This window comes from Rattus norvegicus, chromosome 10, assembly GCF_021556685.1.
Source record: "Rattus norvegicus strain SHRSP/BbbUtx chromosome 10, alternate assembly SHRSP_T2T, whole genome shotgun sequence".
Classification (NCBI taxonomy): domain Eukaryota; kingdom Metazoa; phylum Chordata; class Mammalia; order Rodentia; family Muridae; genus Rattus; species Rattus norvegicus.
In genome coordinates, this window is record NC_141543.1 from 91,826,819 (window position 1) to 91,854,738 (window position 27,920).

The following is a 27,920-nucleotide window of genomic DNA, read 5'->3' on the forward strand; positions in this document are numbered from 1 at the left end:
GAAGGGGCAAACAGTGAAAATCAGATCAGAGAAACCAGGTGCAGAAGATCTCTGGGGTTCTCTTCCGTTTTCCATTTCAGCCTAGATGTTAGCAAACCTCTCCCTACTGTCAGCTCAGGCAGAACTGCTGAACCTGTTCCTGGGATATGTTCCCCTCCAAGTGCAGTCTAGAGGAAGCCTTTCTCTGCCTCATCCTGCTCTGTCTGGTCTCCTTACTTGGGAATGACATTTGCACCATGTCTTCCTATAATGCTGGGGCCATAATGAAAAGGCTCAACTTCAGGGTCCCAAATTAACATGCCCGCCCTGGAGGTCCCGACTCCTGGAGGAGTGCTGTGTCCTTTACTCTAGGCCACAACGGTTCTGACAGCTCTTGCCCTGGCTGAACACTCACAGACCTCCCTTCAGGAGTGTCCCAGCCCAGCTGCCCAGAGGGTAGAAGCCTAGAGGTAACCACACTTGGTAACCACAGTGGGGAGCTTTTCTGGTGCTTTAGAAAAAACTTGTTTTACAGGGACCATTTTCATTCCAGATGCCCAAACCAACTCACCGCCCATATTCATGCCCTCCTCATCCAGATCCTGTCCACTGTCATAACGAGTCTTTTTCTTAGGATCAGAGAGGATGGTAAAGGCCTCTCCCACTTCCTTAAACTTCTTCTCCTCCTCCTTCTGCACTTCGGCACTGGCCCCACTGTGACGATCTAGAGAAGGATTCAGTGAGACCAGGGACACAGGAAAACAAAGTCTATTATTGTTCAAGTTTGGACTGTGGCACCTCCCCCAATCTGTAGGACAGGAGCCCAGCACCCCTCCCTCCCACTGAAGAACAAGCTGCCTAGGTGCCCACTGCGTCTGCTGTGGTTCTTCTGCTGCCTCCTTCTACAGCGCTCACCCGGATGGTGCATCAGGGCCCGTTTCCGGTAAGCTTTCTTGATCTCGTCCTCAGAGGCATTCTTGTCAACGCCCAGGATCTTGTAGTAATCTTTCCTCTTGCTCTTCTTCAGTTCCAGCTGTGCATTCTTAAGGAGCTGTTTGTGTTCTAGAGGGAGACAGACGGGCGGTATCAGCAGACAGCCCAGCTGCCTAGAGGGCAGAAACTTTGGTGACCACAACAGGGGCTCTTTGGGGGCTTTCTTCTGAATATACAGGAAGTGAGAATAACACGGGGGAGCCAGAGCTGGAATACAAGTGCCTGAGCCCCACCCAGGCTGTGACCAGATAAATGAGCTCCAGGAATGGTCCTGAGTGCTACCTCCAATCACCCACATTTAACGCTGGGGCCGAGACCGCATCCCCTGCAGCGTCTGCTGCCCCTCTGTCCTCGTACCTTTTGTTTTCTCCGTCTGATAGACCTTTTCATAGTCCCGCACAGCTTCTTCAAACTGCTCCGTGTCCATGTAACTGAGGAGGAAGTACAGGGTGACACAGCACTCAGACATGAATAGTAATGGCCTGTGGGACCTTCTAGGGAGAAGGTAAGGCTCATGCGAAAGACACACACTTTTGCTAGGATGTTTCATCAAACAGTAGAGTCCCTTATCTAAAACATGAATTAACTCTCAGTTCTAAGGCAAAAAGGTCTCTTGGTATTTGTACCCAGCCATCAATCCCGCTCTAAGCAGGCAAAGGCCAAGGGGAAAGTTCTTGGTGTCATAGCACTGCCTGCCAGGAAAGGCAATGTGACACCACCTACTTGACTGCTCTGGATGGAAACTCAAGAGAAAAATGACCACGAGACAAACTGCTGTGAAAGAGCTTTGATATCTTCAGTGAAAGACATGCAGGGCCAGCTCCGACCAAGGCTACAAGTGGGGTTATAGTTGAGCCACTAGAAGGATCACGACCAGGGTGGAAGCCACTGGCAAATGCTTCCACCACGCTCTCTCAATCGCAGAGGTAGCGTGAGACAGAAGGAACTCCCAGCAGCGTTGCTTCTATTTCAGTAGCCAAAATGGGAGGAGTGACTGAACAGGCAGAGTGCCGGATTTCGGAAGGGTTGTTTCCCATAAACTAACCGACAATCAAATGATCTGATGGCAGCAAGTCTGTTCTCTCCATCTACCAGACACAACATCTGCTAAGAGTGGGAAGGGCCAATGCAGTGCAGCTGGCCAGACACCGAGTCTGGCCACACTTCCGTCAGTAACATCTTAACACATCAACTTCGGCGGCCAGGGCAGGGAGACTGATGCCAATGTGTCTGGCCAAAGAGAAGTTTGGCATCTTAGGCTCTCTGAATTTCTGGAAACACATTTATCTATCATTTATAAACAAAAAACAAACAAACAAGAAACTCAAAACAATGTTCAGCCTAGACACGGTAGCACAATGCCTTTAATCCTAGAGTCAGGCGGCAGAGACAGGAGGATCTCTCTGAGTTCACAGCCAGCTTGTTTGACATGGTAAGACTCTGTCTCAATAAAACCAAACCAAATAAAAACAAAACCTAAAAACACAATGTTCTACAGACACAGGGTGACTAGGAACATAGAGAATTAATTCATAGGTTGAAGTGCCAGATAAACCTGAAGTACAGGAGTTTAACACACACTGCCAGGGGATGGTGGCCCACACCTTTAAGCCAGCACTCAGGAGGCAGAGGCAGGTGGATCTCTTAGTTTGAAGCCAACCTGGTCTACAAAGTGAGTTCCAGGAAAGCCAGGGCTACACAGAGAAACCCTGTCTCAAAACAAACACAAACCTGACACTTAGTGACCGTCACGGTCACTGGTCTAATGTAATGTAGTATGTAATGTAGTATCTAATGTAATGTAGTGCCATGGCGCTGACTTGCATTTTTTTTTTTTTTGAGATGAGGCTTTCTCATTCTATAGCTGAGGCTGGCCTGGAATTTACTGTGTAGCCTAAGCTGGCCCTGACTGGCTATGTTCTTACCTTAGCTTCCCAGGTACTAGATTACAGGTGTGGACTGCCCACAAGAATCTGCATTATTTCACATAAACTTAAAAAGTATTTTCCCACGCATCTCTTAAATGTTGAAGAAAAGGTAGAAAATAAGACTTTACAGGGAGAGAGGAAGAGCTCTAGCTTGTGCCAAGAGAGGTAGCAAACAGCTCTCATCTGTCTGACTTTAAGGCTAAGCTGAGCCCAGGTGTATGGTAGTCAAGCCTCTCCATCCAGTAAGGCTAAAACTAAGAGTTTGCAAGTTTTCGCAGTCCAATGCTTCTGGGGACTGTTGCTACATTCTCAGCCTACTATTGCCAAAGTGTTCACTGCCCCACACTGGGGTGGAGTTTCAGAGGCAAAGCCACTTAGACACAAAACAAGGAATTGTCAATAAAACTTCTGATTTTTGTTGACTGTATGTGCACACGCACGAACAGACACACAAACACAGACACACACACATACCCATCTCCTATTCTGTGTCCTAGCAAACTAATAAGAATGCATGGCTCTTCATGTTTCCCGTGCCCACAGGGCACAGCATCAGGGTAATAGGTACCAGAGGATTCTGCTCTTTTACTCTTAGAAAAAAATTGCAAGGAATTTTGTGCATCTTGTGTTGTTTAAAGCCTTCAGTTGGCTCAAAGCACTTGGGAGGCAGAGGCAGGTGGATTTCTGTGAGATCAAAGCCAGTAATTTCCAGGACAGCCAGGGCTACAGAGAAACCCGGTCTCAAAACAACAAAAACAAACATTTACTCTGTGTGTGTGTGTGTGTGTGTGTGTGTGTGTGTGTGTGTGTGTGTGTGTGTGTGTGTCTGCATGTGAGCTCACATGCTTGACTACAGTATGTGTGTGTAGGTCAGAGTTCATTAACTCTTGGGAGTCAATTCTTTCTTTCTACCACATTGGTCCTATGGATGGAGAAAGTTCAGCTTGTCCAGCTTGGTGGTAGGCTCCTTTACCCAATGGGCCATCTCTCTAGCCCAGCCTTGAACTTCTGATCCTCTTACCTCTGCCTCTTTAGTGTTGGGATATAGACATGTGACAGCAAGCCCAATTTATAGAGTGCTAGCGACCACAACTGTGCATGCTAGGCAAGCACTCTACCGATTTCCATTCTCTTCTGTGGGGTAAGGAGCAGGGAGATAGTAAACCCAGGGCCTGAAACATGTATAGTAGGGTCTACACAACTAAGCTATCCCTCCAGCCCAAGCTTCCATTCCTGTGTGACAGTAGGTATGATTCTGGAATGAATAAGGGTTAGCCTCTCAGAATTGATAATGCAATTCATCTATGTTTTCACTGGACAGACTTAGTCATTCACTTAATTTTATTAAAAAAAAATCACGTATACTGGCAGCTTTTATATCTCAATGGTGATGATCTGAGGGGCTCTATACCACTGACCAGGGATTTTTTGGCTCAAGCATTAGTAAGTAGTGTTTGTCCTCTGGACTTTATGGTTTATAGTTAGGAATAAAATTGGCATTGGAAAAAATGACACCCAAGAACTTCCTTTCCCTTAAGGACCTTTAAAACCAGTACTACTGCCCCAGGCTGAGATTGGGGGTAGGGGAGAGATAGGGTTGGGAAGGTAGCTTGGCGTGTATAGCGCTTTCCTAGTGTGTATAAAAACACATTAAAGCTGTATTGATGCTGGCCTCCAATCCTAGCACTTGGAAGAGGTGGAGACAGGAGGATCACAAGTTCAATGTCATCTTCACTATACACATAGAAAGTCTGAGGCCAGCTTAGCCACTTGTAAGAAAAGGAAACAACAACAGAATTGAAACCAGGAAGTTCTTTGCTTAGAGAGCAGGAGGAAATGAAATGACTTTTTTTTGTCCACTGTGCCAGGTGTTAAACCAGAGCCATGGTGTGTACATGTTTCTGTGGGAACGCAGGCTCACACTGAGCAAGGAACACATAATGAAGGCAGGAGGACTACAGTGAATGTTGGTCTCACCTTCCACTTTGAGACGGGGCCTCTTTTTTACACTGTATATATAATATGCCAGGCCAGCTGGCCTGTGAGCTGCTGGGGACTCTCCTAGGTCTCTCTCCATTTCACTGTAGGGCACCATGATTATAGACCCCAGACCTTATGTGGGCTCAGGAGATTTGATCTCAGGTCCCCACTGAGCTGGTATCTCCCCACCAGTTCAGAATGGTTTGGAATTCATTCTACAGCCCACACTGGTCTTGTACTAACGACGCTGACTCTTTTGCCACCTCACAAGTGCTAGAGTTGCAGGCTATGCCACCACACCTAGGCCAGAAGACATGATCTGAGAGGTGCATTCTGGCCCTCGTACTGTTCTGTCTGAAGAAGACTCTCTGGAAGACGGGTTAAAGAGCATAGTGAGCAAAGAGGCTGGGGAGCATCTGGGGAAATACGGCAGGCACATTCCTTTCCACAGAGCCCACTGGGCTCGGAATACTCAGCATGAACTATTTATCTTGGGCCTAACTAACAGCGGTTTTTATACAGCTGCACCACTGAGCCAAGTGAAATTGCTTTCAACCGTACTTTCCCTGCTCATGACAAACAGCAGGTACACCTCAGGAAGACTTCCTTCTTTCCTCTTCTAAGCACCATAAGTCCATTCAACAAAACACTTACTGAGTGAGCCAAGCACTGTGCCAAGTTAGAGCAGAAGTGAACAACACAAAATAAAATCTCAAAGGAAATGGATTCACATGTTAATGAAAGGAATTTGGGTCAGGCATCAGAGGAAACTTACTGACCGTGAGGGGCGTTAGACAGGCATGGGAGACTGAGGGAGCGTGTGCAATCTCCTCCGCTGGAGGTCTATAAAGATAGTCTAGGACTGGAACAATCCCACCTAGAGGCAGGGGGAAGGACCAAATGACCTCACAACATCCCTGGGTCTGTTTTGTTAATCCAACGCAATTCCCCTAGTTAACCAGTGGCAACCCCGTCCCCCCAGCCCTCCAGAGCACTCACCACTGAGCTCTTCTCAAGTAGGCTTTGACGTAAGTGTCATCAAGCTTCACTGCATTTGTACAGTCTTCTATGGCGTCTTCTAGTTTCTTAAGCTTCAGGAGAAAGAGAGAGGGAGGGAGCACAATCACACTTCGTGTCGCCACTGACAATATGAACATGGCTAGATCCCTGTCCTACTGTGTTCTTGGTCTTGGTCCCTGGGAAAGTCAGAGGGCTAAAGACAACAAATTTCAAACTGGTTTCTTTACTATGAGATAAAGGCCACGCCATTACTGATTAAAGTGCCTCTAGTGTGCCATGTTAGTGTCTAACCAAAACAACAAACAGAAGGGTGGTCCCTGCCCTCTACTCTTCACGGCATAAGTACAAAGACCAGAAAGACTAAAATTTCTACCTACTAGAATTCTATAGAACCTAATCTCTCTTATGGTGCAACAGGGCCACAGGAAGACTACAGTTATTCTCAGCTACCCGTATTCAGCCATTTATCAAAGCCTAATTAACACTGTTAATTTCCTCTGTCTCTTTGCTGAAGAATAAACAAATTCTTGCTCAAATGAGAAGAGACAATACTTATTCAAATGGCACAGACCTGCTAGTTGCTCTCTCTCACAAGAGCAAAAAGACAACTGGGAAAGAACAGGAGGGAATGGTCAGCCAAGCTGACTCTTAAGTTCTCAACACCACACACAAAAAGGCAGGTTTGTTTCTCAGAAGGCAGTTCCTTACAGGACGAGGGGCACTGTTCTTTTGTCCAACTTACTCTGGCTGAGCAGATCTCTGAACACCTCTGACCCCCAGATCAAGTGCTTACCTTGGAATTAACCGTACCCCGATTACAGTAGAGTTTAGCATTTGTTTTGATGTTGTTGGGATCTATCCCCAAGGCTTCTGTGTACAGTTCATATGCTAGCTTGTAATTCCCTTCCTTAAAGGCTTTATTCCCATCTTCTTTCTTGGCTTTAAGGGCTTTGGCATTCTGGAGAAGAGCAAGGGGTGGTCAATTCAGTCCACATAGCCTCAGGTCACTCTTTCTCACCGTTTTTTCTCTCTCACCTCCAGCTGTCTGCTACGACACAGCCCCTTGCATGCATGGCCCCCTCAGGGAAGTTTCAACAAACTGGCAAGTGGAGCTGTCACATTCCCACAGGTCTCACTTCTTCAACTCTAGCTAGCTCTTTACTCCCTTCTCCTCCCACTTTGAGAGCAGGGATGGAACCTAGGGCCCCAGGCATGACAGTGTGACACCTCCTCACCTCACTGAGCTACAGCCCTGGTCTCACTCATAAGATATGAGAGGAAGTTTTATCCCCACTTTCAGATTCTCAGAACACAAGGCTTAGAACTTACTCTACAAGCAAGACAAGCCTTCTCGTGGTCAGGAGCCATCCTGAGAGCCTGTACAAAAAACTGCACTGCCTTCTCAATACAGTCTTCATAATAAAGGCAAAGACCCCGGACATACAGAGCATCAGCATTGGTGGAATCCATTCGTAAAATGTCACTGTAACAAAGAGACCAACACCTTCAGCTGTGGTGCACAATGTCTTGACCATTCCCACCATCTGGGATCAAACTGTTTCTCAATCATGGCTCTAGTATTCAAAGTTCATCCACAGGTGACTAGAGCCCCAAGAACAAACCTTGTTAAAATAAACTACATCATTTATCTTTAATACGTTTTTCTTTCTTCACTCTCCCCCATCCCCAGCAGTGCCAGGGACTGAGAAAGGATGCAATATGGATAGATTAAGAGTTTCCTGGAATAGAAAGGACTGCATTCAACCGACCAAGGCCAGTGAGATTACTCACTGGCTAAGAGCATTTGCTGCCAAGCCTGATGATCTAAATTCAGTTCCCCAACCTTGCATAGAATGCAAACAGAGAACCAACTCCCATAGAGTCATGCTTCTCTCTGGGAGTGTATGAAAACAGGGATTAAACAAATTCAGACTCGTTAAGTTCTTTCACACACGGCTCGAGCACCGCTGCTGCACCCTACACACCTTGTGGGTCGTGGATCTAACCTGCTTTAACCTTTGGCTTTATGCTCCAGGAAGGCATGAACAACCCTAGTCAACACTCACAGCCCTCAGGCAGCAAGCAGCCAGTAGTCCACTCTGCATTTTAGTAATGAACTGGCCAGACCGCATACCTGGCCACAAACTGTGCTTCTGGGTATCGACCAAGCATCGCTAAGCATTCTGCTTTGAGGATTTTGAATCGATGGCAGGCAGGGGCAAATTCTAGGGCACGGTCCATGCAGAAAACAACCTAAGGGAAGAGGAAAGCAAGTTAGCTCTTCAACCCCAGAAGGCGCCTTCACTTGAGTTTGCTCAAGGACATCACTGTTGGTTGGTGCATAAACATCAAAGCTTCCTCACATCCATTCCATGAAAAGAGTGGAGTCACACAACAGCTAACACTAAGTATGCCATTCATTACCCATGGAGTAGTAAGTGATATCACTACCTTTACTGTAGTGATGAGAAGACTAAGGAGCAGAGAACAAAGCAAGGCTCTAGGTCACTCAAAGATCCATCTTAAATACGGTAGGATGCCAGAGTCTCTAACCTTAACCAAGAAAGCAGCCTCCATCACTGTGAACCCACAGTGACTATGATCAAAGCTCACATTCTTCTCACAGACATAATGTACTATTTTCACTGTCTGTCAGGCTTTAGCTCTCAAGTGAGACAAGAATAGCAAGAACCACCTGGCACAGGATGAGTGCTGCACACAGAACAGAAACTGAGGCACACACGCCACCTCTTCCTGTGACAACAGCTTCACATATTTAAAAGACAGAGGGAGGGAGATGAGCCTGGAGAGATGACTTAGAGGTTAAGGGCACTGGCTGTTCTTCCAGAAGACTTGGTTGGGTTCAATTCCCAGAACCCATATGGTGGCTCACAATTGTCTGTAACTTCAGTCCCAAGGGATCCAAATAGAGTATTCAATGCTCTCCTCTGGTCTATAAGGGTTCCAGGTATGCACAAAGTACGCAGACATACATAGAGGCAAAATATTCATGCAAATAAATACATTTTTGGAAACATTAAGAAAAAAAGCAGTTTTAGTGTGCAGCTCTAGGTGGTCTGCAATTCACCATATAGTTCAGGCTGGCCTTGAACTCACAGAGATCTAGCTGTTTCTGCGTCCTGGGTGCTGGGATTAAAGCACATCTTGTTACTGAGTTGACACTTCAGTATAAAATCCCACAGTGTACTAGCTAGCTATAAGGATTCTAATGGAGGTCACATTACTACCACACTTGGCTGCTCCGTGTAAATCACAAGTCAGCCTCTTTATCAAAGCTACAGTGAGCTTACTCTGTCAGACACACAGCTCTCCATGAATCCATCTTTCCCATAACTTTGTTCTCTGAGCTCTCATTTCTTATTTAGCTGCTATTCCTGGGATCTCCTCACTAAATCACATTCTCCCTAAGAACAAGGACCAAAGGAGAAATGTGCAATTAAGGGACACGGTTGCGGTTGGGATTGGGGATTTAGCTCAGTAGTAGAGCTCTTGCCTAGCAAGCGCAAGGCCCTGGGTTTGGTCCCCAGCTCCGGGGGGGGGGGGGGGGGGGGGGGGACGGGGACACCGTTACCTCTAAGACTCTGAGTAAGGAAAGGCAACTTCCATTTTGTAGACTGATAGGACATACCTCATTGCTCTAAAGAGGAATGCACTAATATTCCATGTATCCTGTAGAAAGACCTCCAAGGCCTATGCAGAGTACCTATAAAAGGTACATAATATGAACAGTGCACTTCCTTCATGCAAACAAAACTAAATGTCTGTATTTGATGTATGTACAACATGGTACAGGAAAAGGCTGGAGACCACAGTTCAGTGGTAGAACTTGACACTGAGCCCTACCCCAGCACTGGGGTCAGGTAGGAGAGTGAAGAGGCAGACCAGAGGGCCTGTTTGAAGGAACACTCATCACTAATATCCTCTCATGCTTCTTATTTCTACTAAGAAGAGGGTCTATTCAAAAACTGAGATTAAAAACACCAGCCAAGGTGGGTGCAATGGCAGGCAGATCTCTGTGAGTTCAAGGCCAGCCTGGTCTACATAGCCAGTTATAAGACAGCCAGGGCTACATTGAATCCTTATCTCAAAAAGGAAAACCCACAAGCAAGAAAGAAAACACTGAGCAGTCTACTGACACTTCCTGTCCTGCCAATGCAGCAAGGACAAGATGGCACTCCTTTAGTGGCACTGGTCACTGAAGTTCTAAGGGCAGTAATAACAACTGAGGTACTGATTTCTTCAAACTGTTAAAGAATGAGACGAAGAGGAAAAGCCAGTGGACAGCTGAGCGGCCGCACCCTTTGGCTCCACAAGGACAAGGTCCTATGCAGAGCTGGCCCTGCTCGCATGAGGAGTCATCAGTTGAGGCCCAGCAATGCTTATTTCCACCCCCACCACGTCCCCAGGAGGGACAGCTGCAGGCAAAGAAGATCTTTGTTTCTTCCAAGTTCATCTGTTTCCCCTGCCAGGATCATAATTCTTCATTTGTGACATCACCATGAGCTAGAGTGGGGGGGCTGGGATGTCAGAAACAGAGGATTCTGTCACAAACTCAGGATTCTGGCTCCAGAGTGAGCAAGAGAGAAAAGAAACCCAAAAGACTGCCCGCTTTTCAGGACAAAGCTTTTGCCTATGTGAGCCTCAGGAAAAAAAAAAAAAAAACAAAAAAAAGTGACAGTAGTTAGAACTGCTTTCCAAATTGTGTACACACACACACACACACACACACACACACACACACACACACACACACACACACAGAGGAATCACACTACAAAGACATTATGATTATCAAAACCAATGGGCAGAAGACAGTAGGTTAATGTTAAGGTTTTGCATAAACTAATCAGATATATTGATTCACAAATAAAAGCCTCACAGTGTGAAAGTCAAAAAGGAAGCTAATTTGTTCCCCAAAAATCTTCTGAACACTTCTGCTACTGAAAGCCCTACAAACCCCTACACATGATGCCCAGCTCCTCCCCTGGACTAATCACCTTGCTGAAGGAGCCCACAAATCTCCTGATAAGGATTTCTCACCTCTGTCAATCTGCTTCCTACTTTCGTTTTTTATTGGAAGCTTGTTCTCGATACTATATAAGAAACAGGAGAATCAATACTTCAGGCTTAACTACAAGTTCTAGAAAAATCTTGGAACTTTCACAATTGTTCCCTATTTCAGATACACCAACCCCTTTAACACACAGACTGTCAGAACCCACCACACACTGTGAGGTTTACTAAAGTCTAACAGCGAGCTGGGTGTAGTGGCAGCAGAGGACCGCCAACTTTCAGGCCAGCTTGAACTGCACACAAACCCCAAAATAACATCCAAAAGGCAGCAGTGGCTCAGGCTGTAATCCTAGCCCTTTGAAGCTGAGGCTGGCCGACTGTGGCAGAAAGGTGATGGTAACAGGTTACATACACTCCAAAAATGTAACAAGGGTTTCTCCCCACTCTTATTTATAGCATTTACTCCATTTGAAGCAAGTTCAACATCATAATCAGATAAACATGGATTAATCAACCCCGCCCAGTATTTATTCCCAGCTGGTTTTTCCTTCATTAATTAATTAGTACAGCTCTGAGACACTACCTAACATAACCAACAGGAATATAAGCAAGGTGGTTTTTGCTCCTAACTGAAAAGTCAAATAAAGTTAAGAAAGCGACTTAGCAAAAAATACTTTTAAGAGAGAAAAAGTCAAAGCCAAATCGAATGACAGTGCTCTAGTCTAGATTGTTCTGTATCATCTCAGCACAGAGGAGGTGGGCCGAAGTCACTTCTACTTTACCTTCCGGAAATCTCGCTTTTCAAAATCCACTTCTGCTATTTTCTCATACTCCATGACCGCATTGGCATTCTTGAACTACACCAGGAAAAGAAGGGAAGTTTAGGTTGAACAATCATGAAAGCCACTAAGGCCCTGGTGAATTCCTTCTATCAAGAATATCCCTGAAGCAGGGGGTGGGTGTGGTGGTGCACAACTTTAATCCCAGCACTCATGAGGCAGATCTCTGTGAGTTCAAGGCTGGCTTGGTCTACAAACCAAGTCCAGGAGAGCCAGGGCTACCCTGAGACACCTTGTCTTGATAAGACCCCTTCCCCACCAAAAAAAAAAAAAAATGAAAAAAAGAAAGAAAGAGAAAGAGAGAGAATATTATTGAGGCCAGGTATGGTAGCACACACCTGTAATCCTGGCACTCAAGAGGTAGCAGGCAGATTTCTTAGAGTTTGAGGCCAGCCTGGTCTACATAGTGAATTCCAGAACAGTCAGAACTATATAGTGAGACGTCTTAACAACACAACTTTTTAAAATCACAGAAGTTGGGCATGGTGGCTGAAAGGAAAAAGTTTAAAATTGCCCCCTAGACAAAAGTTGAAGCCAAAAGCGGGCCCTGGAACTGCCTGTTCCAGAAACTAGCTGATCACAGAAAGAGTAATTGTACCAGCTAGTTCAGCCACTTTGTTCCAGAAACTAGCTAACCATAATAGTAGCTGACCATAGTAGCAGCTGACCATAGTAGCAGGAACTGGCTAACCATAAAGTTAGATTAAAATCTTACAGAACAATCATGAGAAACAGGAGGTTCTTCCTTGTGATTCGATATGGTTTTTCCTTTAAATACCCCTTCTCCCAACCATTCGAGGTCGAACTCCTCTACTCCTGTGTGGCATACGAGTCTCGACCCCAGTGCACTGGTTTCTGTCGTCCCTATCAATAAACCTCTTATTGATTGCATCAAGATTGGTCTCTCGTGAGTTCTTGTGTTATCCCGAGACTTGAGTGAGGGTCTCCCCACTTTGGGGGTCTTTCAGTGGCAAGCACCTTTAATCCCAGCACTTAAAAGAGAGAGGCAGGTACATTTCTGTGAGTTTATGGCTAGCTATACCTACACAGCTATATAGTGAAACTCTACCTCAAAAAAGAAAGAAGGAAAAAAAGAATCACATCAAAAAGCCAGGCATGGTGCTGCATGTCTGTAATGTCAGCACTCAGGAGGGGAACAGCAAGTTTGAGGTTAACCTGGATTACGTAGAAATCAGACAGAGATGCAGCTACAAAGAGACCTGGTCTTAAAACCCAGTAAAAGGGGTGGGGAGAGCATGGGGCAGGACACAGGAGAGATGGCTCAATATTTGAGGGCTCTGGCTGCTCTTCCACAATACTGAGTTTAGTCCCAGCACCCATGCTAGGCAGCTTATAACTTGTTAACTCCACCCCCAGGGGATTTGATACCCTCTTCTGGTTTCTGAAGGCACAGGTATACAGGTGGCATGCATATATATGCAAATATAATAAACAAAATCAAGGTTAGGGAGATGTCTCAGCGTGTAAACACTCGCTATACAAGTGCGAAGACCTGAGGTCAAATCCCATAACCCATGTTGAACCCGTCATGGCACTGTGCATATATAAACCCAGTGCTGCTAAGGCAAGACGGATGGGAACACCAGAATCTCCAGTTAGCTGAGAGTATGGACAAGCAAACAAGAGACCCTATCTTGTGGGCCACTGTAGTGTTCAACCCTTGAGAGGCAAAGGGCAGCTTGGTCTATACATCCAGCTCCAGGTCATTCACAGGTATATAGAGGCTCTTGTCTCAAAGACAAAAAACTAGAGACACTGTTTCAAACAAGGTAGAGCATGAGAACTGATCTTCCAGGCAATAACCCTGACCTCCAACATGGCTGCCAGAGCCAGTGTACAGTACAAATTCCAGAACAGCCTAGCATACACTGAGAAACCTTGCCTCAAAAAACAAAACCTCCACTCCAAGGAAAATATTAAACATTTCCTCAAAAAGCTGGTGACAGGGTCTGGAGAGATGGCTCAGCACTGGCTGCTCTTCCAGAGGACCTGGGTTCAAGTCCTAGCAACCACACATGGTGGCTCACACCTGTCTATAACTCCATTTCCAAAAGGTCCCATAGAGCAATACACATAAAAATAGTGACAAATAGACCTTTCCAGTATGTAGACAGATGAGGCCAGTTAGCCTGGACTACATGAAGACACATTTTTTGTCTTGTTTTGAGACAAGGTCTCATGTAGCCTGGGCTGGCCTTAAACTTGTCATGTAGCTGCAGATGGTCTTGAACTGGTCCTTCAGTTTCCATCGCCTAAGTGCTGGGATTCCAAAGTATGCACCACCACATATGGTTTTATTGGGAATGGAGATCAAAACTAGGGCCTCATCCACACTAGGTGAGCACTCTTTCCAGTGAGGTATATTTCTGGCATTGAGACCCTATCTTTTAAAAGAAAATAGAAAATGGCAAGACCCCACTTTTTTGTTTAATGTGGAATTCCTGTCAGGAATATGGACAACGTAAGCCAGGGGTTGGGCAGTTTTGAGATGCTCACTAAAATGTGTCCAGGTACCTACTACACAATGGCACAACTGAAAGATGTGTGTTGCCAGCTTAAGCCACGTCTGAACATACACCAATTCTTTCTGACAGCACCGAGGTCTGAACCCCAGGCTCAGAACATGCTAGACGAATGTTCTATAACTTAGCTACAACCCAGCTTTGAATTTCTTCAGAAACTTTAATGTTACTGAGTCCCTTGAAGCATTAGACCTATAGACCAGTCATCTCAGAAGTTTTCCACTTTTTACAGACTGAAAATTCATTCAACAGTTAAGGAAACAGAGTCCCAAAGACTACGAGATTTGCCTGAAGTCTGCTAAGTGCAGCTGCTGATGAAGTGGGACTGTCAGCCCTGCCTTATTGGGTCAGTATTCTTTCTAGACCCAGGCACCACCACCTCTCATAGGAACAGATCAGACCTACCTCCTGCTGTGCCTGGGCATTTTTATGATCCAGTTCTAGGGCTCTTTGGAAACTACGACATGCTGCCATTGCATTCCCAAGTGAGAGATGGCACTTGCCTTCTCGGAGGTGTCCCTAGAAGAAAGAGCACAAAGGAAGGAAAGAAACATGACTGCATAGGCAGAAAGAAATCAACACAACAGCAAACAGTCGAGACACCAACACACAGTGAAAAGGCTAGCGCAGGTGTTGTCAACGGGAGCACTCTATCTTCAGGGGACACTGTCACAACTAGGTTGTGGCTGTCACAGTGAAAAGAGGAAGTGCTCCTGATGGTTAGCAGCTATAGGGCAGAGACACTGTAGAACGTTCTGTAATGCTCAGAACAGCACTCATTTGTAGGACTGAGAAACCCTGGGGTAGAGCAACACAACTGTATAGACACTTGATCTTCACCAAAGGGCTACACTACATACCCGGACAAAACTGTCATCCAGCCTCACTGACTGCTGCGCATCTCCAAGAGCTTCCCGGAACCGTCCAAGCATCATCAATGTGGCTGCTCGATTACCGTAATAGCTGGCATTTTTAGGACACATATCTATAGGACAGATAATAGAACATAAAAAGTTCAGCACAGAGGGCTGGAGAGATGACGACTCAGTGGCTAAGAGCACTTGTTGTTCTTACAGAGGACTTGGGTTTGAGTCCCAGGACCTGCATGGTGGATCACAAGCATCTGTAATGCCAGTTCTATGAGATTCGATACCCGCACCAAACACGCATGTGATGTACATACATACATGTAAAGTACATACATACATGTAAAATACTCAAAACACATAAAATAAAAACCAAAAATATAAAATATGTAAAAAGAAAGTTTAGCTGGTATAGTGATTCACCCTTTAATCCCAGCACTACAGAGACAGCAGCAGCAGATCTCTACAAGTCTAAGACCAGTCTAGTCTACAGAGCCAGTTCCAAGGCAGCCACGGCTACACAGTAAGACGCTGACTCAGACAAAACAAAACAAAGCTCAGCACAGGCTACTGATCTTACGTACGTGTTACCTCTCAAAGGGTTAGTTCACGGGAGGCCTAGAGAGATGTTTCAGTAGCTAAATTTGTCATAGAGGGTGAGTATCCACATCAAGGTCTCCAGAAGCCAAGTAAATCCTGGGCAAGTACAGTGACTTGCCTGGGACTGGAGAGAAGGGGCCTCCAAACAAACTCGATCTCAAGGCCAACCCTATTAATTAGCTCCAGAGTCGCCTGAGTCACTGCCTCTGTGAATGACACAGAAAAGCAATCTCCAACCCACACGCTCGTACTCATGTTTTTGTTCTCGTTCACTCCCCACCCCTCCCATGCCCGTGCGTGTGCACACACACACCAAAAGAGTGTGTGTTGGGACAATAAGAGAATTGTGTCAAGAAAATCAAACAAACATGTTGAAGGAGATAGGACATAGGAAGCTAAAGCAGGATTTCTGTCAGTTCCAGGCCAGCCTGTCTCAAATGAAATCTCAGAGCCAGGCACATGCCTTTAATTCCAGCACTCAAAGGCAGAGACGGGAAGCTCTCGGAGAGTTCCAAGACAGCCAGGGCTATTATGCAGAGAAATTCTGTCTCAAAAATCCAAAATCAAAACCAACAAACAAAACCATTAAAATTATTTTGAGATATCTGCTCATCCCAGTCAAAGTGACTATCAACAAAGCTGACAATAACTGTTGGAGAGGACTTGGAGAAAACTTAATCACTGTAGGGGGAGTACAATTTAATATAGCCAATGTGGAAACCAACTTGGAGAGTTCAGAAAACATTAAAGATATAACTGCCACAAGGCCCAGCTCTTTCTTTCCTGGGTGTATGTACATATCTATTGCTGCCTTATATATATGGATCCTGTTCTGCTCTTAATAAAAATGCAGTCACAAAAATGAAGACCTTAGAATGTGTAATACTAGGTCACATAAACTCAGAAAAAGAAAAAAATCTTTAACTTACATACACATATAAACAAATGTACGTGTGGGTATAGTATAACATGCAGAAAGAGAACAAGAAAGGCAGCTGTCTGGCCTGAGTAGAAGCCGAATGCAGGTGATGACAGGATGACAGGAGCTATGGAAGAGGGTATATTATACCTCATAATATGGATGAGGTGTTTTTTTCTAGTTCTAATTGTATCACAGAGTTTTTTGGTTTTGGTAGCGGGAAAGTTTATTAAACATTTATTTGACAGAGAAAGTGTAAAAATCTAATGTGACGGGGCTGGGGATTTAGCTCAGTGGTAGAGCGCTTACCTAGGAAGCGCAAGGCCCTGGGTTCGGTCCCCAGCTCCAAAAAAAAAAAAAAAAAAAAAAAAATCTAATGTGACGATCCGCAGTGTCAGAATGCCTATTGTAATTATAGGGGGTCTGGGTAATTTTATCGCGTTGTGACTTTTATTTCCAACTTTATTTAAAAACTAACAAACAAACAAACAAACAAACAATAAAGTTGATTTTAAAAGAGGGCCAGCCTCAGCAGGTAAAGGCGCTTGTCATCAAGCCTGATGACCCGAGATTTCACATGGTCCACTGTTGGGAGCGATGTCCTTAAAACCCCCCATTATTAATGTTAATATTAGAGTTAGGGTTAAGTATGGCTGGGTTCATGGGAAATCCCCAGCCAGCTGCAGAAGACTAATACAAATCTGGTGGTCAAGATGCCTAGTGATATGACAAACTTGTGACCTTTCTGACATCCTGTTGATGTCAGCCGATTGCCTGACCACAAGAGCTGTGTCCTTGGCTTTTGTGGATGTTTCCCACTTCCCCTCTCCCTCTGTTACCCCTGTTATGGTATAAATCCAGCCTTGGAAAAAAATAAAGTTGTTGCCTTGATCAGACTCTTGTCTTGGCGTCCTTCTTCATGTCTCTTGTCCCCCATTCTCTCCTAGGTGGTCCCCAACCTCCGCTGACTGCCCTGCAGGCCGGGTCAGTCCACATGGCCAAGGGAAACAACCAGCTTCAGCAAGTTATCCCGAGTCCCACACATATGCCATAGCAAGCACTTATGCATGCGTACACACACACATGCACACACACACACTCACACAAGTAATAATGATAAAAGGCTGAGGGGTGAACAGGGAGTAGAGAGCAAGTGAAAGCCCAGGACTGCACAAAACCCCCTTCCATGCTGACACTCTCTTCAAAGGTCACAGGCAAACTAGAAGGGCAATGATGCATCCATTTTAAAAGTTATAGCTATAGGGGCTGGCCTGGAGCACAAGGTAGAGTCACTTTACATAGGAATTTAGAAAGGCCTGATCTCATCCCCAGCACCACCACAACAGAACAGAAGAGAAAAGCTACAGCACTGAACTGTCTTTTGGGGGGTGGAGAGGGCCAATGTGCTTAGTGAACTGTGGCTTGTTTGTAACATGTACAAGCTCAATGCCATCTGTGTTCATGGCCATCTTCAATTGAAAGTTCAATGCTGGTCTACATGAAACTGCCTTAAAAGTAAATAAAACACGCTGGCATGTTAAGAACGTGGAGATTAGACGCATTTTTGTTTCCTAAGATAGAGAAGGAAGCACCAACCATCGGATGCATATGCTGGGCATTGTAGCCACAATCACTGATCCCAAGGATGAGTCAGTCGTGAGCTTAGGCAGGAACCAGTTATACATCTGGCAAGTCAATCTCCCGGCTGCACTCCTTACCTATGGCTTTTGTATAATAGTTATAAGCTTCATTGTAGTCCTTCTTAGCATAATATGCATTCCCTTGTTCCTTGAAGGATTCTGCTTCCCTGAAAAGGAAAAGGAGATTCACATCACCAGGCTTCAGGGGTGAGCTCAGAAGAGCCGAGCTTCATGATAGCATGAGACTGGAAATGACTTATACATATGTCCAACAAGCCAACAGACCCAAAAGAGGTCCAATGAAGTCATCTAGCCCATTTACAACCTATTCAGAGACATTCAAATGAAATCAGGAAAACTCCTTTCAGCTGGGCATGGTAGTTCCTACTTGAAATCCCAAGTTTCATGGTAGTTTGGAGAGGCTGAGACAAAAACAAAACAAAACAAAAACAAAAAAACTGTGATTTTGGGGCCAGCCTGTGCTACAGGCTCAAAAACACAACACATTACTACAAAACAAAACCTGCCAGGTAGGGCTGGGGATTTAGCTCAGTGGTAGAGCGCTTACCTAGGAAGCGCAAGGCCCTGGGTTCGGTCCCCAGCTCCGGGGGAAAAAAAAAAAAAAAAAGAAAAAGAAAAAGAAAAAACAATTGTTTCATTGGGCTGGAGAGATGGCTCAGCGGTTAAGAGCACCCGACTACTCTTCCAGAGGTCCTGAGTTCAATTCCCAGCAACCACATGGTGGCTCACAACCATCTGTAAAGAGATCCGATGCCCTCTTCTGGTGTATCTGAAGACAGCTACAGTGTACTTATATATAATAAATGAATAAATCTTTAAAAAAAAAAAAAATCTTGGGGCTGGGGATTTAGCTCAGTGGTAGAGCGCTTACCTAGGAAGCGCAAGGCCCTGGGTTCGGTCCCCAGCTCCGAAAAAAAGAACCAAAAAAATAAATAAATAAATAAATAAATAAATAATAATAAAAAAATAAAAAAATCTTATTAAAAAAAAAAAAGGGGCTGGAGAGATGGCTCAGTGATTAAGAGCACTGACTGTTCCTCCAGAGATCCTGAGCTCAATTCCCAGCAACTACATGGTGGCTCACAGCCATCTGTCATGGGATCCGATGCCACCTTCTGGTGTGTCTGAAGACAGTGACAGTGTACTCACAGACATAAAAATAAATAATTTTTAAAACAAACAAACACATATGCTTAGTAAGTGAGCCACCGAAAGCCAGCACTGAATTTTCCAGTATGTCACAACTACTGTCCCTTTTTGGTTTTGTTTCTTGAAGGGCTGGGTTTGAGACAGTGTCCTAACATGTAGCCCTGGCTGGCCTTTAATTTGTGGCAATTCTGTTGTAGTCTCCCAAGTGCTAGGATTATAAACCTGTGATACTTTTTCTTTTCTTTTCTTTTTTTTTTTTCAGAGCTGGGGATTGAACCTAGGGCCTTGCGCTTGCTAGGCAAGTGCTCTACCGCTGAGCTAAATCCCCAACCCAAACCTGTGATACTTCTAGGAAAAACATTTGCAGGTAATTTCACTGGGGACAACTGACTTCTCAGTATGAAACAGGACACAGCCTTAAGAATCTTAGTTTAGGGGCTGGGGATTTAGCTCAGTGGTAGAGCGCTTACCTAGGAAGCGCAAGGCCCTGGGTTCGGTCCCCAGCTCCGAAAAAAAAGAACCAAAAAAAAAAAAAAAAAAAAAAAAAAAAAAGAATCTTAGTTTAGGGGGTTGGGGATTTAGCTCAGTGGTAGAGCGCTTGCCTAGGAAGGGCAAGGCCCTGGGTTCGGTCCCCAGCTCCGAAAAAAAGAACCAAAAAAAAAAAAAAGAATCTTAGTTTAGATTCCTGAGAGTGATTCCCCATTTGTCACTGGAAGAACAGTCAGAGAGGTGTGTGGTCAAGGAGCAAAAGCATTTAAGACAGAGGCAGGCTGACAGCAAGGAGTGAGACCGCCGGAGGAGTACTATGGAGTACTTATCTCTGCTCCTCTTCCTACCAGGCTCTGAAGCTGCTTGGTGCGTGATCTTTTCACCATCCACCCACCAGCTGGGTTCAAGTCAAGACATGACAAACAGCACTGAAAAGAGCAAACTCTATCAAAGAACCCAAAGCAGCTGGGTGTGGCGGTCACATCTTTAATTCCAGTTCTCAGGAGGCAGAGGGAGGTGGATCTCTGGGACCTTGAGGCCAGCCTGGTCTACACAGCACATAGTAAGCTCCAGGACAGTCAGGGCTACACAGTAGCACCTGTCTCAGAGGGAGAAAAACACCAAGAAGTACCTCAAAACATTCTACTATTTCCCAACTTGAATGATAGATGATTCTTTATTGCAACAAAACTAAGTATTTAAGCATGCTTCTTCTTTTTTTTTTTTTTTTTTTCGGAGCTGGGTACGGAACCCAGGGCCTTGTGCTTGCTAGGCAAGCGCTCTACCACTGAGCTAAATCCCCAGCCCCTTAAGCATGCTTCTTTTAAAAGAAGCTCCTTTCCTACTTGCTATAGCCATACCTGAAATCAGTTCAGGGTTGCCTAGAGGAGAGAAAAGTCATAGTTTTTGGTGTCCCACTCTAGTTCTGGGGATCAAATCTGGGGATCTGTACACTCCAGGACAGCCCTATGTCACTGACTACATCCCCAGCAGCAACAGTTACTGGCCATGATACGGGTGGGATGATGCAGCAGGAGAGAGATTTGTCGTTCACTTCTTACTACAAACTGGCGAAGCTCCCTCCATTTTCATACTTCCCCAACACTGCTAGGGTAAGGCCCCCTGACATAAAAAGACTGCTCGAAGAAAGGAGGAAAATGGGGTGACCTACTAATGTTGACAGATTTAAACTCTGCTGGGTGGAAATTGCCTGAAAATCTCATTACACTAACTGTCACAATGCTATAAGAAGGCCGCCTGCTATTAAAAGAACCTAGGAACAGCCTCCCTCACTGCAAAGCTTAGGAGTCTCAAATGAAATCTTTCAATGCAATATACTAAATTCCTTTAAACATAAATTAAGCAAAAACTCTAGGAAAAGCTTATGTTTTAAGAGCAGACACACCAAGAGAGTCCATGAGCTTCCCCTAAACGGGATTCCAGAAGCTGAAAAACCCCTTTGAAGAAACGCAGTAAACTCTGGCACGGATACTAACCCATCTGCAACTAAAATCTAGCTGCTCCTTCAGTCAGCAGTGACTAAGAATAGCCAGATCCTTGAGGAAAACCAAAGCATTCAGCCACTGTGCCAGCAGCATGAAGCTTATTAGTAACAGGAAACAGGACCTAGAGCTACTACTGGCGGTGGTCTTTCCTCCACACTGCTCCCACGGTGCCTGAGTGCACTGCTGGCTTCTAAGGTAAACCAAATGTGGCGATTTCAGGAGGAATTGCTAACAAGTATTGGAGTCACAACTTCCATGCACAACTAGCCAAGTTAGTAAATTTCATTGTCATGATGCCACCTCCCCCCCCCCCCCCAAGAAACTTAAGTCTAGAATTTAACTTGTCCAAGGTCAGGGAGTGGCCATGTTTGTCAGAATCCAAAGTCTAATACCTAAGCGTTCTAATGCTCACTTCTGCAATGCTGATAAGAAGTTTAAAATTGGTCTGCACTATTGAAGCAAGGCAAGGACCATTAAAAAAAAAAAAAACTTTAAACTAAGACACAAAACAGCTCTGGTGTGAAAAAAAATCTGTCCTAGGACTGAAATCTGGGTTTACTCAAGCATAATGAGGCCCCTAGCAATCATCACAGAAGGGCGGGGCTCCTTTCTCTTTAAGATGCAAGCCCCAGTGGATGGACCTTCCTCCCCCAAGAATCGCATTCCACTTTAGTAAATAGTGAGTAGACTCCATTCTAGAGCAAACAAAGCAAGCAATGTAGAGTCAGCCCACAGCAAAAGGAACAAGAACTGTGCTGTGACAAGTCGCCACGTTTTTAACCTCGCATTGCACATCAGGCCAGGATTAGCTATCCCCACAGTTTCATGAAAAGGACTTATGAATTCTCATAGAAACATAGCTGGCTAGGCTTAGGCACTCAGTGCTTTTAGGCTGAATGCTAATTTTTTGTATCCAGGTCCTGTGTCCAAAGAGGAGTCCATCATCATTTTGGACCTCCCCAAACACACAAGACCAATGGGCCTGACCCTTTAAGACCAGCAGAGGAAAAAGGGGATCTTTGGAATCTGTTGGGGCCTAATCAGGAACAATTCCAGAGAGCTAAATAACTCAAGTCCCACCTTTTCTCAAGTACTGAGAAAGGTTGACACTGTTCAAGCTGCCCTTGCAGCAAAGTGACAGAAGGATGTCAAAGTGGGTCTGGCAAAGAGCTAGTTAACCCTGGGACTGAGGGCAACCTGGAGGAGGTGGCATCTGTCACTGCTGCCAGGGTTATTAATTCATTTGACGACTAAATCAGGTTTCTATATGAACCTGCTAAAACACATCAGTACCAAGAAAGAAAGAATTGAGATTGTTTTCTATGGGCACGACATTAAATTTGCAGTGTTCAGCAGGCAAAGGTAGGTAGATCTCTAGGAGTTTGAGAGTAGCCTGGTCTACACGTAGAGGTTTCAGCCCAGGCAGGGTTATCTAGTGAAATCTTGGCTCAAAAAGGCCAAACAAAGTAAACAACAAAAACCCAATAAAAACCTAAAATTAAGTTCAGATTAGACCCTAAAATATTAAAGCAAAATATCTATACCCAGAACTGGTATAACAACTGTAATACATCTCGTGCTTTTAATACTTCCTGACATTCAATCGAGACATTCTGAAGCACAGGCATTCTGAAGCAATGCTGTGGTGAGCCTTCCACTTGCCTTCCAACAAAGAAAGCAGCAGTCACATACCACAGTAATACAGGGAGGTACCACAGTAACTGCATAGGCCTCATAACTGCTAGAAGCCTCTGCAGGTTCCTTGTTTTCATTTGCTTTATCTGCTTTGCTCAGGCTGACCTCAAATTCACTGCAAGGCCAAGAATGACCCTGAATTTTATTTTTTTCAAATGACTTAGACTTACTCACTGGAAGCAAACTGAATGGAAGCGTACAACAGAAGAGATGCACGTCAGTGCTTTCTGCAAACCGAGATGGGACAGACTAGGGGCTGCCCTCAACCTGATCCTTTGCAAACAAAGATGTCCACAGTGTCCCTGGAACTCTGGCTCAGGAAAGGGGAGACTGCTGGTTCTGTGGTTTAGATACCTTGCTTAGCACTCACTCCTGAATTTTTTTTTTTTTTTTTAGTCCTCCTACCTCAACCTCCTAAGTTGTGCACTGTACCCATCTTAATTAATGCTGAACTGAACTCAGGACCCTGTATGCATGCAGAACCCAGCCTATGTTCTTGGCTCTCTTGTTTTGTCTGGTCTGTCTTTGAAATTTTTTTTTTTTTCGGAGCTGGGGACCGAACCCAGGGCCTTGCGCTTCCTAGGTAAGCGCTCTACCACTGAGCTAAATCCCCAGCCCCCCTGTCTTTGAAATTTTTATTTTAAACATTTTACTTTTGTCCCAAGATAACTATGTGTGAGATAAAACATAATATTTCAATACATGTATATATCACTGCAATGACCACAGAATATTTTATTTTCTTACTAGGAACTAAAATATTGTACCACTGAGCTATATCACACTTTTCCTTATACTTTTAGAGTCAGGATCTCCCTAAATGCTCAAGCTGTCCTTGAACTCCCAACTCAGGCACTTAAATAGCTTGAGGTTATAGGCCTGCAACAAGAGGCCTGGCTACATAAAATAGCTTATCCAATTTCCCATCCAATCCTTGGGTCAACTCCAAACATTATAAGCACAACAGCTCTGGTTCAAGAATGTTGGAAATGACTCTGATGTGAATCACTAACACCAATTCTGTTGAAAATAGCTACCGAACCAGTGAGATGGCTCATCCCGTAAGGGTGCTTACCACCAAGTTCAACACATGGAAGGAGGGCTGGAGAGATGGCTCATCGGGTAAGAGCACTACTGACTGCTCTTCCAGAGGTCCTGAGTTCAATTCCCAGCAACCACATGGTGGCTCACAACCATCTGTAATGGGATCTGATGCCCTCTTTTGATAGGTCTAAAGACAGCTACAGTGTACTCACATAAAATAAATAATTCTTTAAAAATAATAGGAGGAGGGCTGGAGAGATGGCTCAGCGGTTAAGAGCACCTGACTGCTCTTCCAGAGGTCCTGAGTTCAATTCCCAGCAACCACATGGTGGCTCACAACCATCTGTAAAGAGATCCAATGCCCTCTTCTGGTGTATCTGAAGACAGCTACAGTGTATTTATATATAATAAATGAATAAATCTTAAAAAAAAATAATAGGAGAGAAGCATTTCCTAAAAGTTGTCCTGTGACATCTATACTCATATATGGCAACACACACATACATGTATGTGCGTGAGCAAACCTTTCTTCCTTTGTTTTTTGAGATAAAGCTTCATTTTATGTAGCATTGGCTGGACTGGAACTCAATATGTAGACCAGGCTAACCTTGAACTCAAGAGATATTCATCTGGCTTTTGCTTCCCCAGTGCTGGGATTAAAGGTGTGTGACACCATGCCTAGCTGCAAACGGATTCTCTTTGTATGCATTCAAATGATCACCCCCAAATCAGCATCCTTCCTGACCAAGGTGAGCAAACAAAAAGTTTTCTCTTCATATACACTGCTGTTTTTAAATGTATTTGGTTTTTTTTCCACCAGTCAGAAAACTACAGCCTTGAAAACCTGTTCTTCCACATTGCATCTGTTAAAATCCGTGTGCCTGAGTTTGTAGGTATATTCTCTCTGAATCTGCTGCTACTAAACACTCCCACAAGTACTGCCAAACCATTTGGCATCACACAGGTCTTTGCAGGATCATGTGATCAAATCAGACAACTTAGGCTTATGATCCTCAGCCAACTTTGCACACTTTCAGTTCACTAAATTAAAAATATATTAGGGGTTGGGGATTTAGCTCAGTGGTAGAGCGCTTGCCTAGCAAGCAAAAGGCCCTGGGTTCAGTCCCCAGCTCCGGAAAAAAAAAAAAGTTTAAAAATATATTAAAATATCATGGCTGACAGTGCACCATATCCTAACATAGATCCCCTATAAAAATGTCCATTTTCGGGCTGGGGATTTAGCTCAGTGGTAGAGCGCTTACCTAGGAAGCGCAAAGCCCTGGGTTCGGTCCCCAGCTCAAAAAAAAAAAAATGTCCATTTTCTCTCTAAATACCTCTAAGATAAATGCTTAAGCAATTCTGCCTTAGGTCAACTTTTTAGCAATTACAAAGACATTTGAAAACTTTTAGTCAGCCTGTCAGATACTAGATTCACTGGGTGGCAGTTTTTTGGGTTTTTTTTAGATCTTTTTATATATTTTATGTATGTGAGTACACTGTAGCTGTCTTCAGATACACCAGAAGAGGGCATCAGATCTCATTACAGATGGTTGTGAGTCACCATGTGGTTGCTGGGAATTGAACTCAGGACCTCTGGAAGAGCAGTCGGTGCTCTTAACCACTGAGCCATCTTTCCAGCCCCTGGGTGGCAGTTTTTAAAAACCTCTTTAGGCTGGCAGAATGGCTCAAGAGGTAGACACCACAAAGCCTGATTTTGATCCCTGGAACCTACATGGTAGAAAGAGCAAACTGACTCCCCAAAATTGTCCTCTGTCCTCCACATGTGTACCATAGACCGTGTACATACACAAGTGTTTACACACAGCCACAGGTAACATCTTTTAAAAATTAAAATTTTAATGTATAAAGTTTTTGTTTTTTCTGCGTGTGCACCTGTGTATCACTTGTATGCCTAGGGCCCTAAGGCCAGAAGAGAGTTCTGATCACTTGTAACTGGAGTTAAGGGCCGTTGTCAGCTGCCATCTGAGTCCTGGGAACTGAACCTGTGTCCTCTGGAAAAGCAGCCAGTGTACTGAACCATTGCCACAGCCCCTAGGGTAAGACTCTTTATCAGCTCTATCGTTTTAATTTTTTCCCCCAAAGGGAGGAAGGGAAAAATTACTTCAGCCATTGTATGGAAAACTACGGTGTAACATTTGCAACCCAGGAAACACTGATTAGATTTTTAAATGACAAACACTGCAACCTTATGTTTACTTCAAATGTTTGGCTAGAATACACTACGGGTGAGTTTTTTTTTTTTTTGGTCACCTTGAGACAAGCTACAGTCATCTGGGAAGAAGGAACCTGAACTGAGAAAATGTCTTCCTAGACTCTCCAGTAGGCAAGTTTGGGAGTGATGCCATTGCTGGTGGTCTTGTAATAAAAAGCAGGTTGAGCAAGCCAGGAAGCAGCACTGCATGGTTCTGCTCAAGTTTCTGTCTTTACTTCCCTCAGCAACAGATTGTGAACTGGGAGTTGTTGGGTAAAATAACCTCTTTCCTTCTCAAGTTGCTTTTGGTCAGGCATTCATGACAGCAACAGAAAATAAACTGGCACAAACATTGTTTCATCAAGTTGAGCTTCTCCAATCATACTAATAATGGTTCAGGTCAAGAGAGATACAGTGGTTTAAATGAGGCACACTCCAGAGTTTTCTGACCTGCTGAGGGTTTTTTTTGTTTTTTTTTTGGCACTCCTTGGTATATTTTTAATTCTTATTAAGTGGTTAGACAGACATTAGCAAGTTAGAGGTCACTGAAGATGGAGCCTCTCCCTCATGATCAGCTTTGCCACTCCTTAAAATGTAAAATATGAAAAGGTGAAGGTGACAGATGACCCCCACTAAGGAAAACTACTCTCCCAGGTTAGAACAGAATTTGAGTTCTATCTCAAGGAATGACATTCTAAGCTGCCCATATTACATTGCTGTCCTTCTCTTAAGAGTTAATCCCCTCTCTCTAACACAGCCCTGGCCATAGTTGAACAATGTAGAACAGGTCTGCCTCTGCCCGGCCTCCGGAGAGCCGGGATTAAAGGTGTGCACCACCACACCCAGACTGCTTCAGAGATTCAGATTTCTCATCTTGCCTAACCTATGATTTCTCTCTCAAATTTAAAGCTTTCTTCTGACTCTACTGTTTAATTCTTTTATCTATAAAGCCAAAAACCAACAAAAGGGAACCCCAATTCTCAGGTAACATTAGTCTAAAGGCAAAATGCTTTAATTTTCTGAGAGTAAAGAAGTGTTCAGGAGCCTTTGATTTTAGAGAAAAACTTAGTGGGGGAGGAATATCTCCCTTCTCCTCATGGCTGTTGGGACTGCAGTGTACCAAATGCCATGAAATCAAGACTCCCCACATGTTGCAATTATGTTTGCTGTCCTCTACAACGTTATCTTGCTCTAAGATTGTGATCCTCATTTGCTGTCCTCTACAATGTTATCTCGCTCTAAGATTGTGGCACCTCCTTTCTTTTAGTCAATCAAATTTACTAGCTGCTTGTTGATCTAGAAACATCCTCCACCCTACAGAATTTACGGGATTTTGGCTAGTCTTAGAGTAGAAATTCTTTCCTCCTCCCCCTTCCCCAGACCTCTTGTCCCCAGTGGCATGTCACAAGGCCTGTTTCATGTTGTACTCTCTCTGACCTTCATGAGAATAAAGTAAAAGAGCCC

At 44.5% G+C, this 27,920-nt stretch overlaps 1 protein-coding gene across 6 annotated transcripts in view; it reads right to left on the reverse strand.

Moving 5' to 3' along the window:
* Dnajc7 (DnaJ heat shock protein family (Hsp40) member C7) overlaps positions 1 to 27,920 on the reverse strand; it is a 35,642-nt gene that overhangs the window by 772 nt on the left and 6,950 nt on the right. For 2 of the 6 annotated variants that reach the window (XR_015630637.1, XR_015630638.1), the window contains 12 exons: positions 18,420 to 18,508; positions 15,177 to 15,301; positions 14,722 to 14,835; positions 11,717 to 11,791; positions 8,035 to 8,153; positions 7,230 to 7,383; positions 6,694 to 6,858; positions 5,880 to 5,971; positions 5,660 to 5,757; positions 1,330 to 1,403; positions 895 to 1,041; positions 551 to 703 (listed from right to left, as the gene is read on the reverse strand). Coding sequence is in view for 3 of the 6 variants with exons in the window: in NM_213625.2 (NP_998790.2) it covers positions 551 to 703; positions 895 to 1,041; positions 1,330 to 1,403; positions 5,880 to 5,971; positions 6,694 to 6,858; positions 7,230 to 7,383; positions 8,035 to 8,153; positions 11,717 to 11,791; positions 14,722 to 14,835; positions 15,177 to 15,301; positions 18,420 to 18,508 (1,307 nt within the window). In the remaining 3 variants the exon portion in view is untranslated. 6 annotated transcript variants of the gene reach the window in all.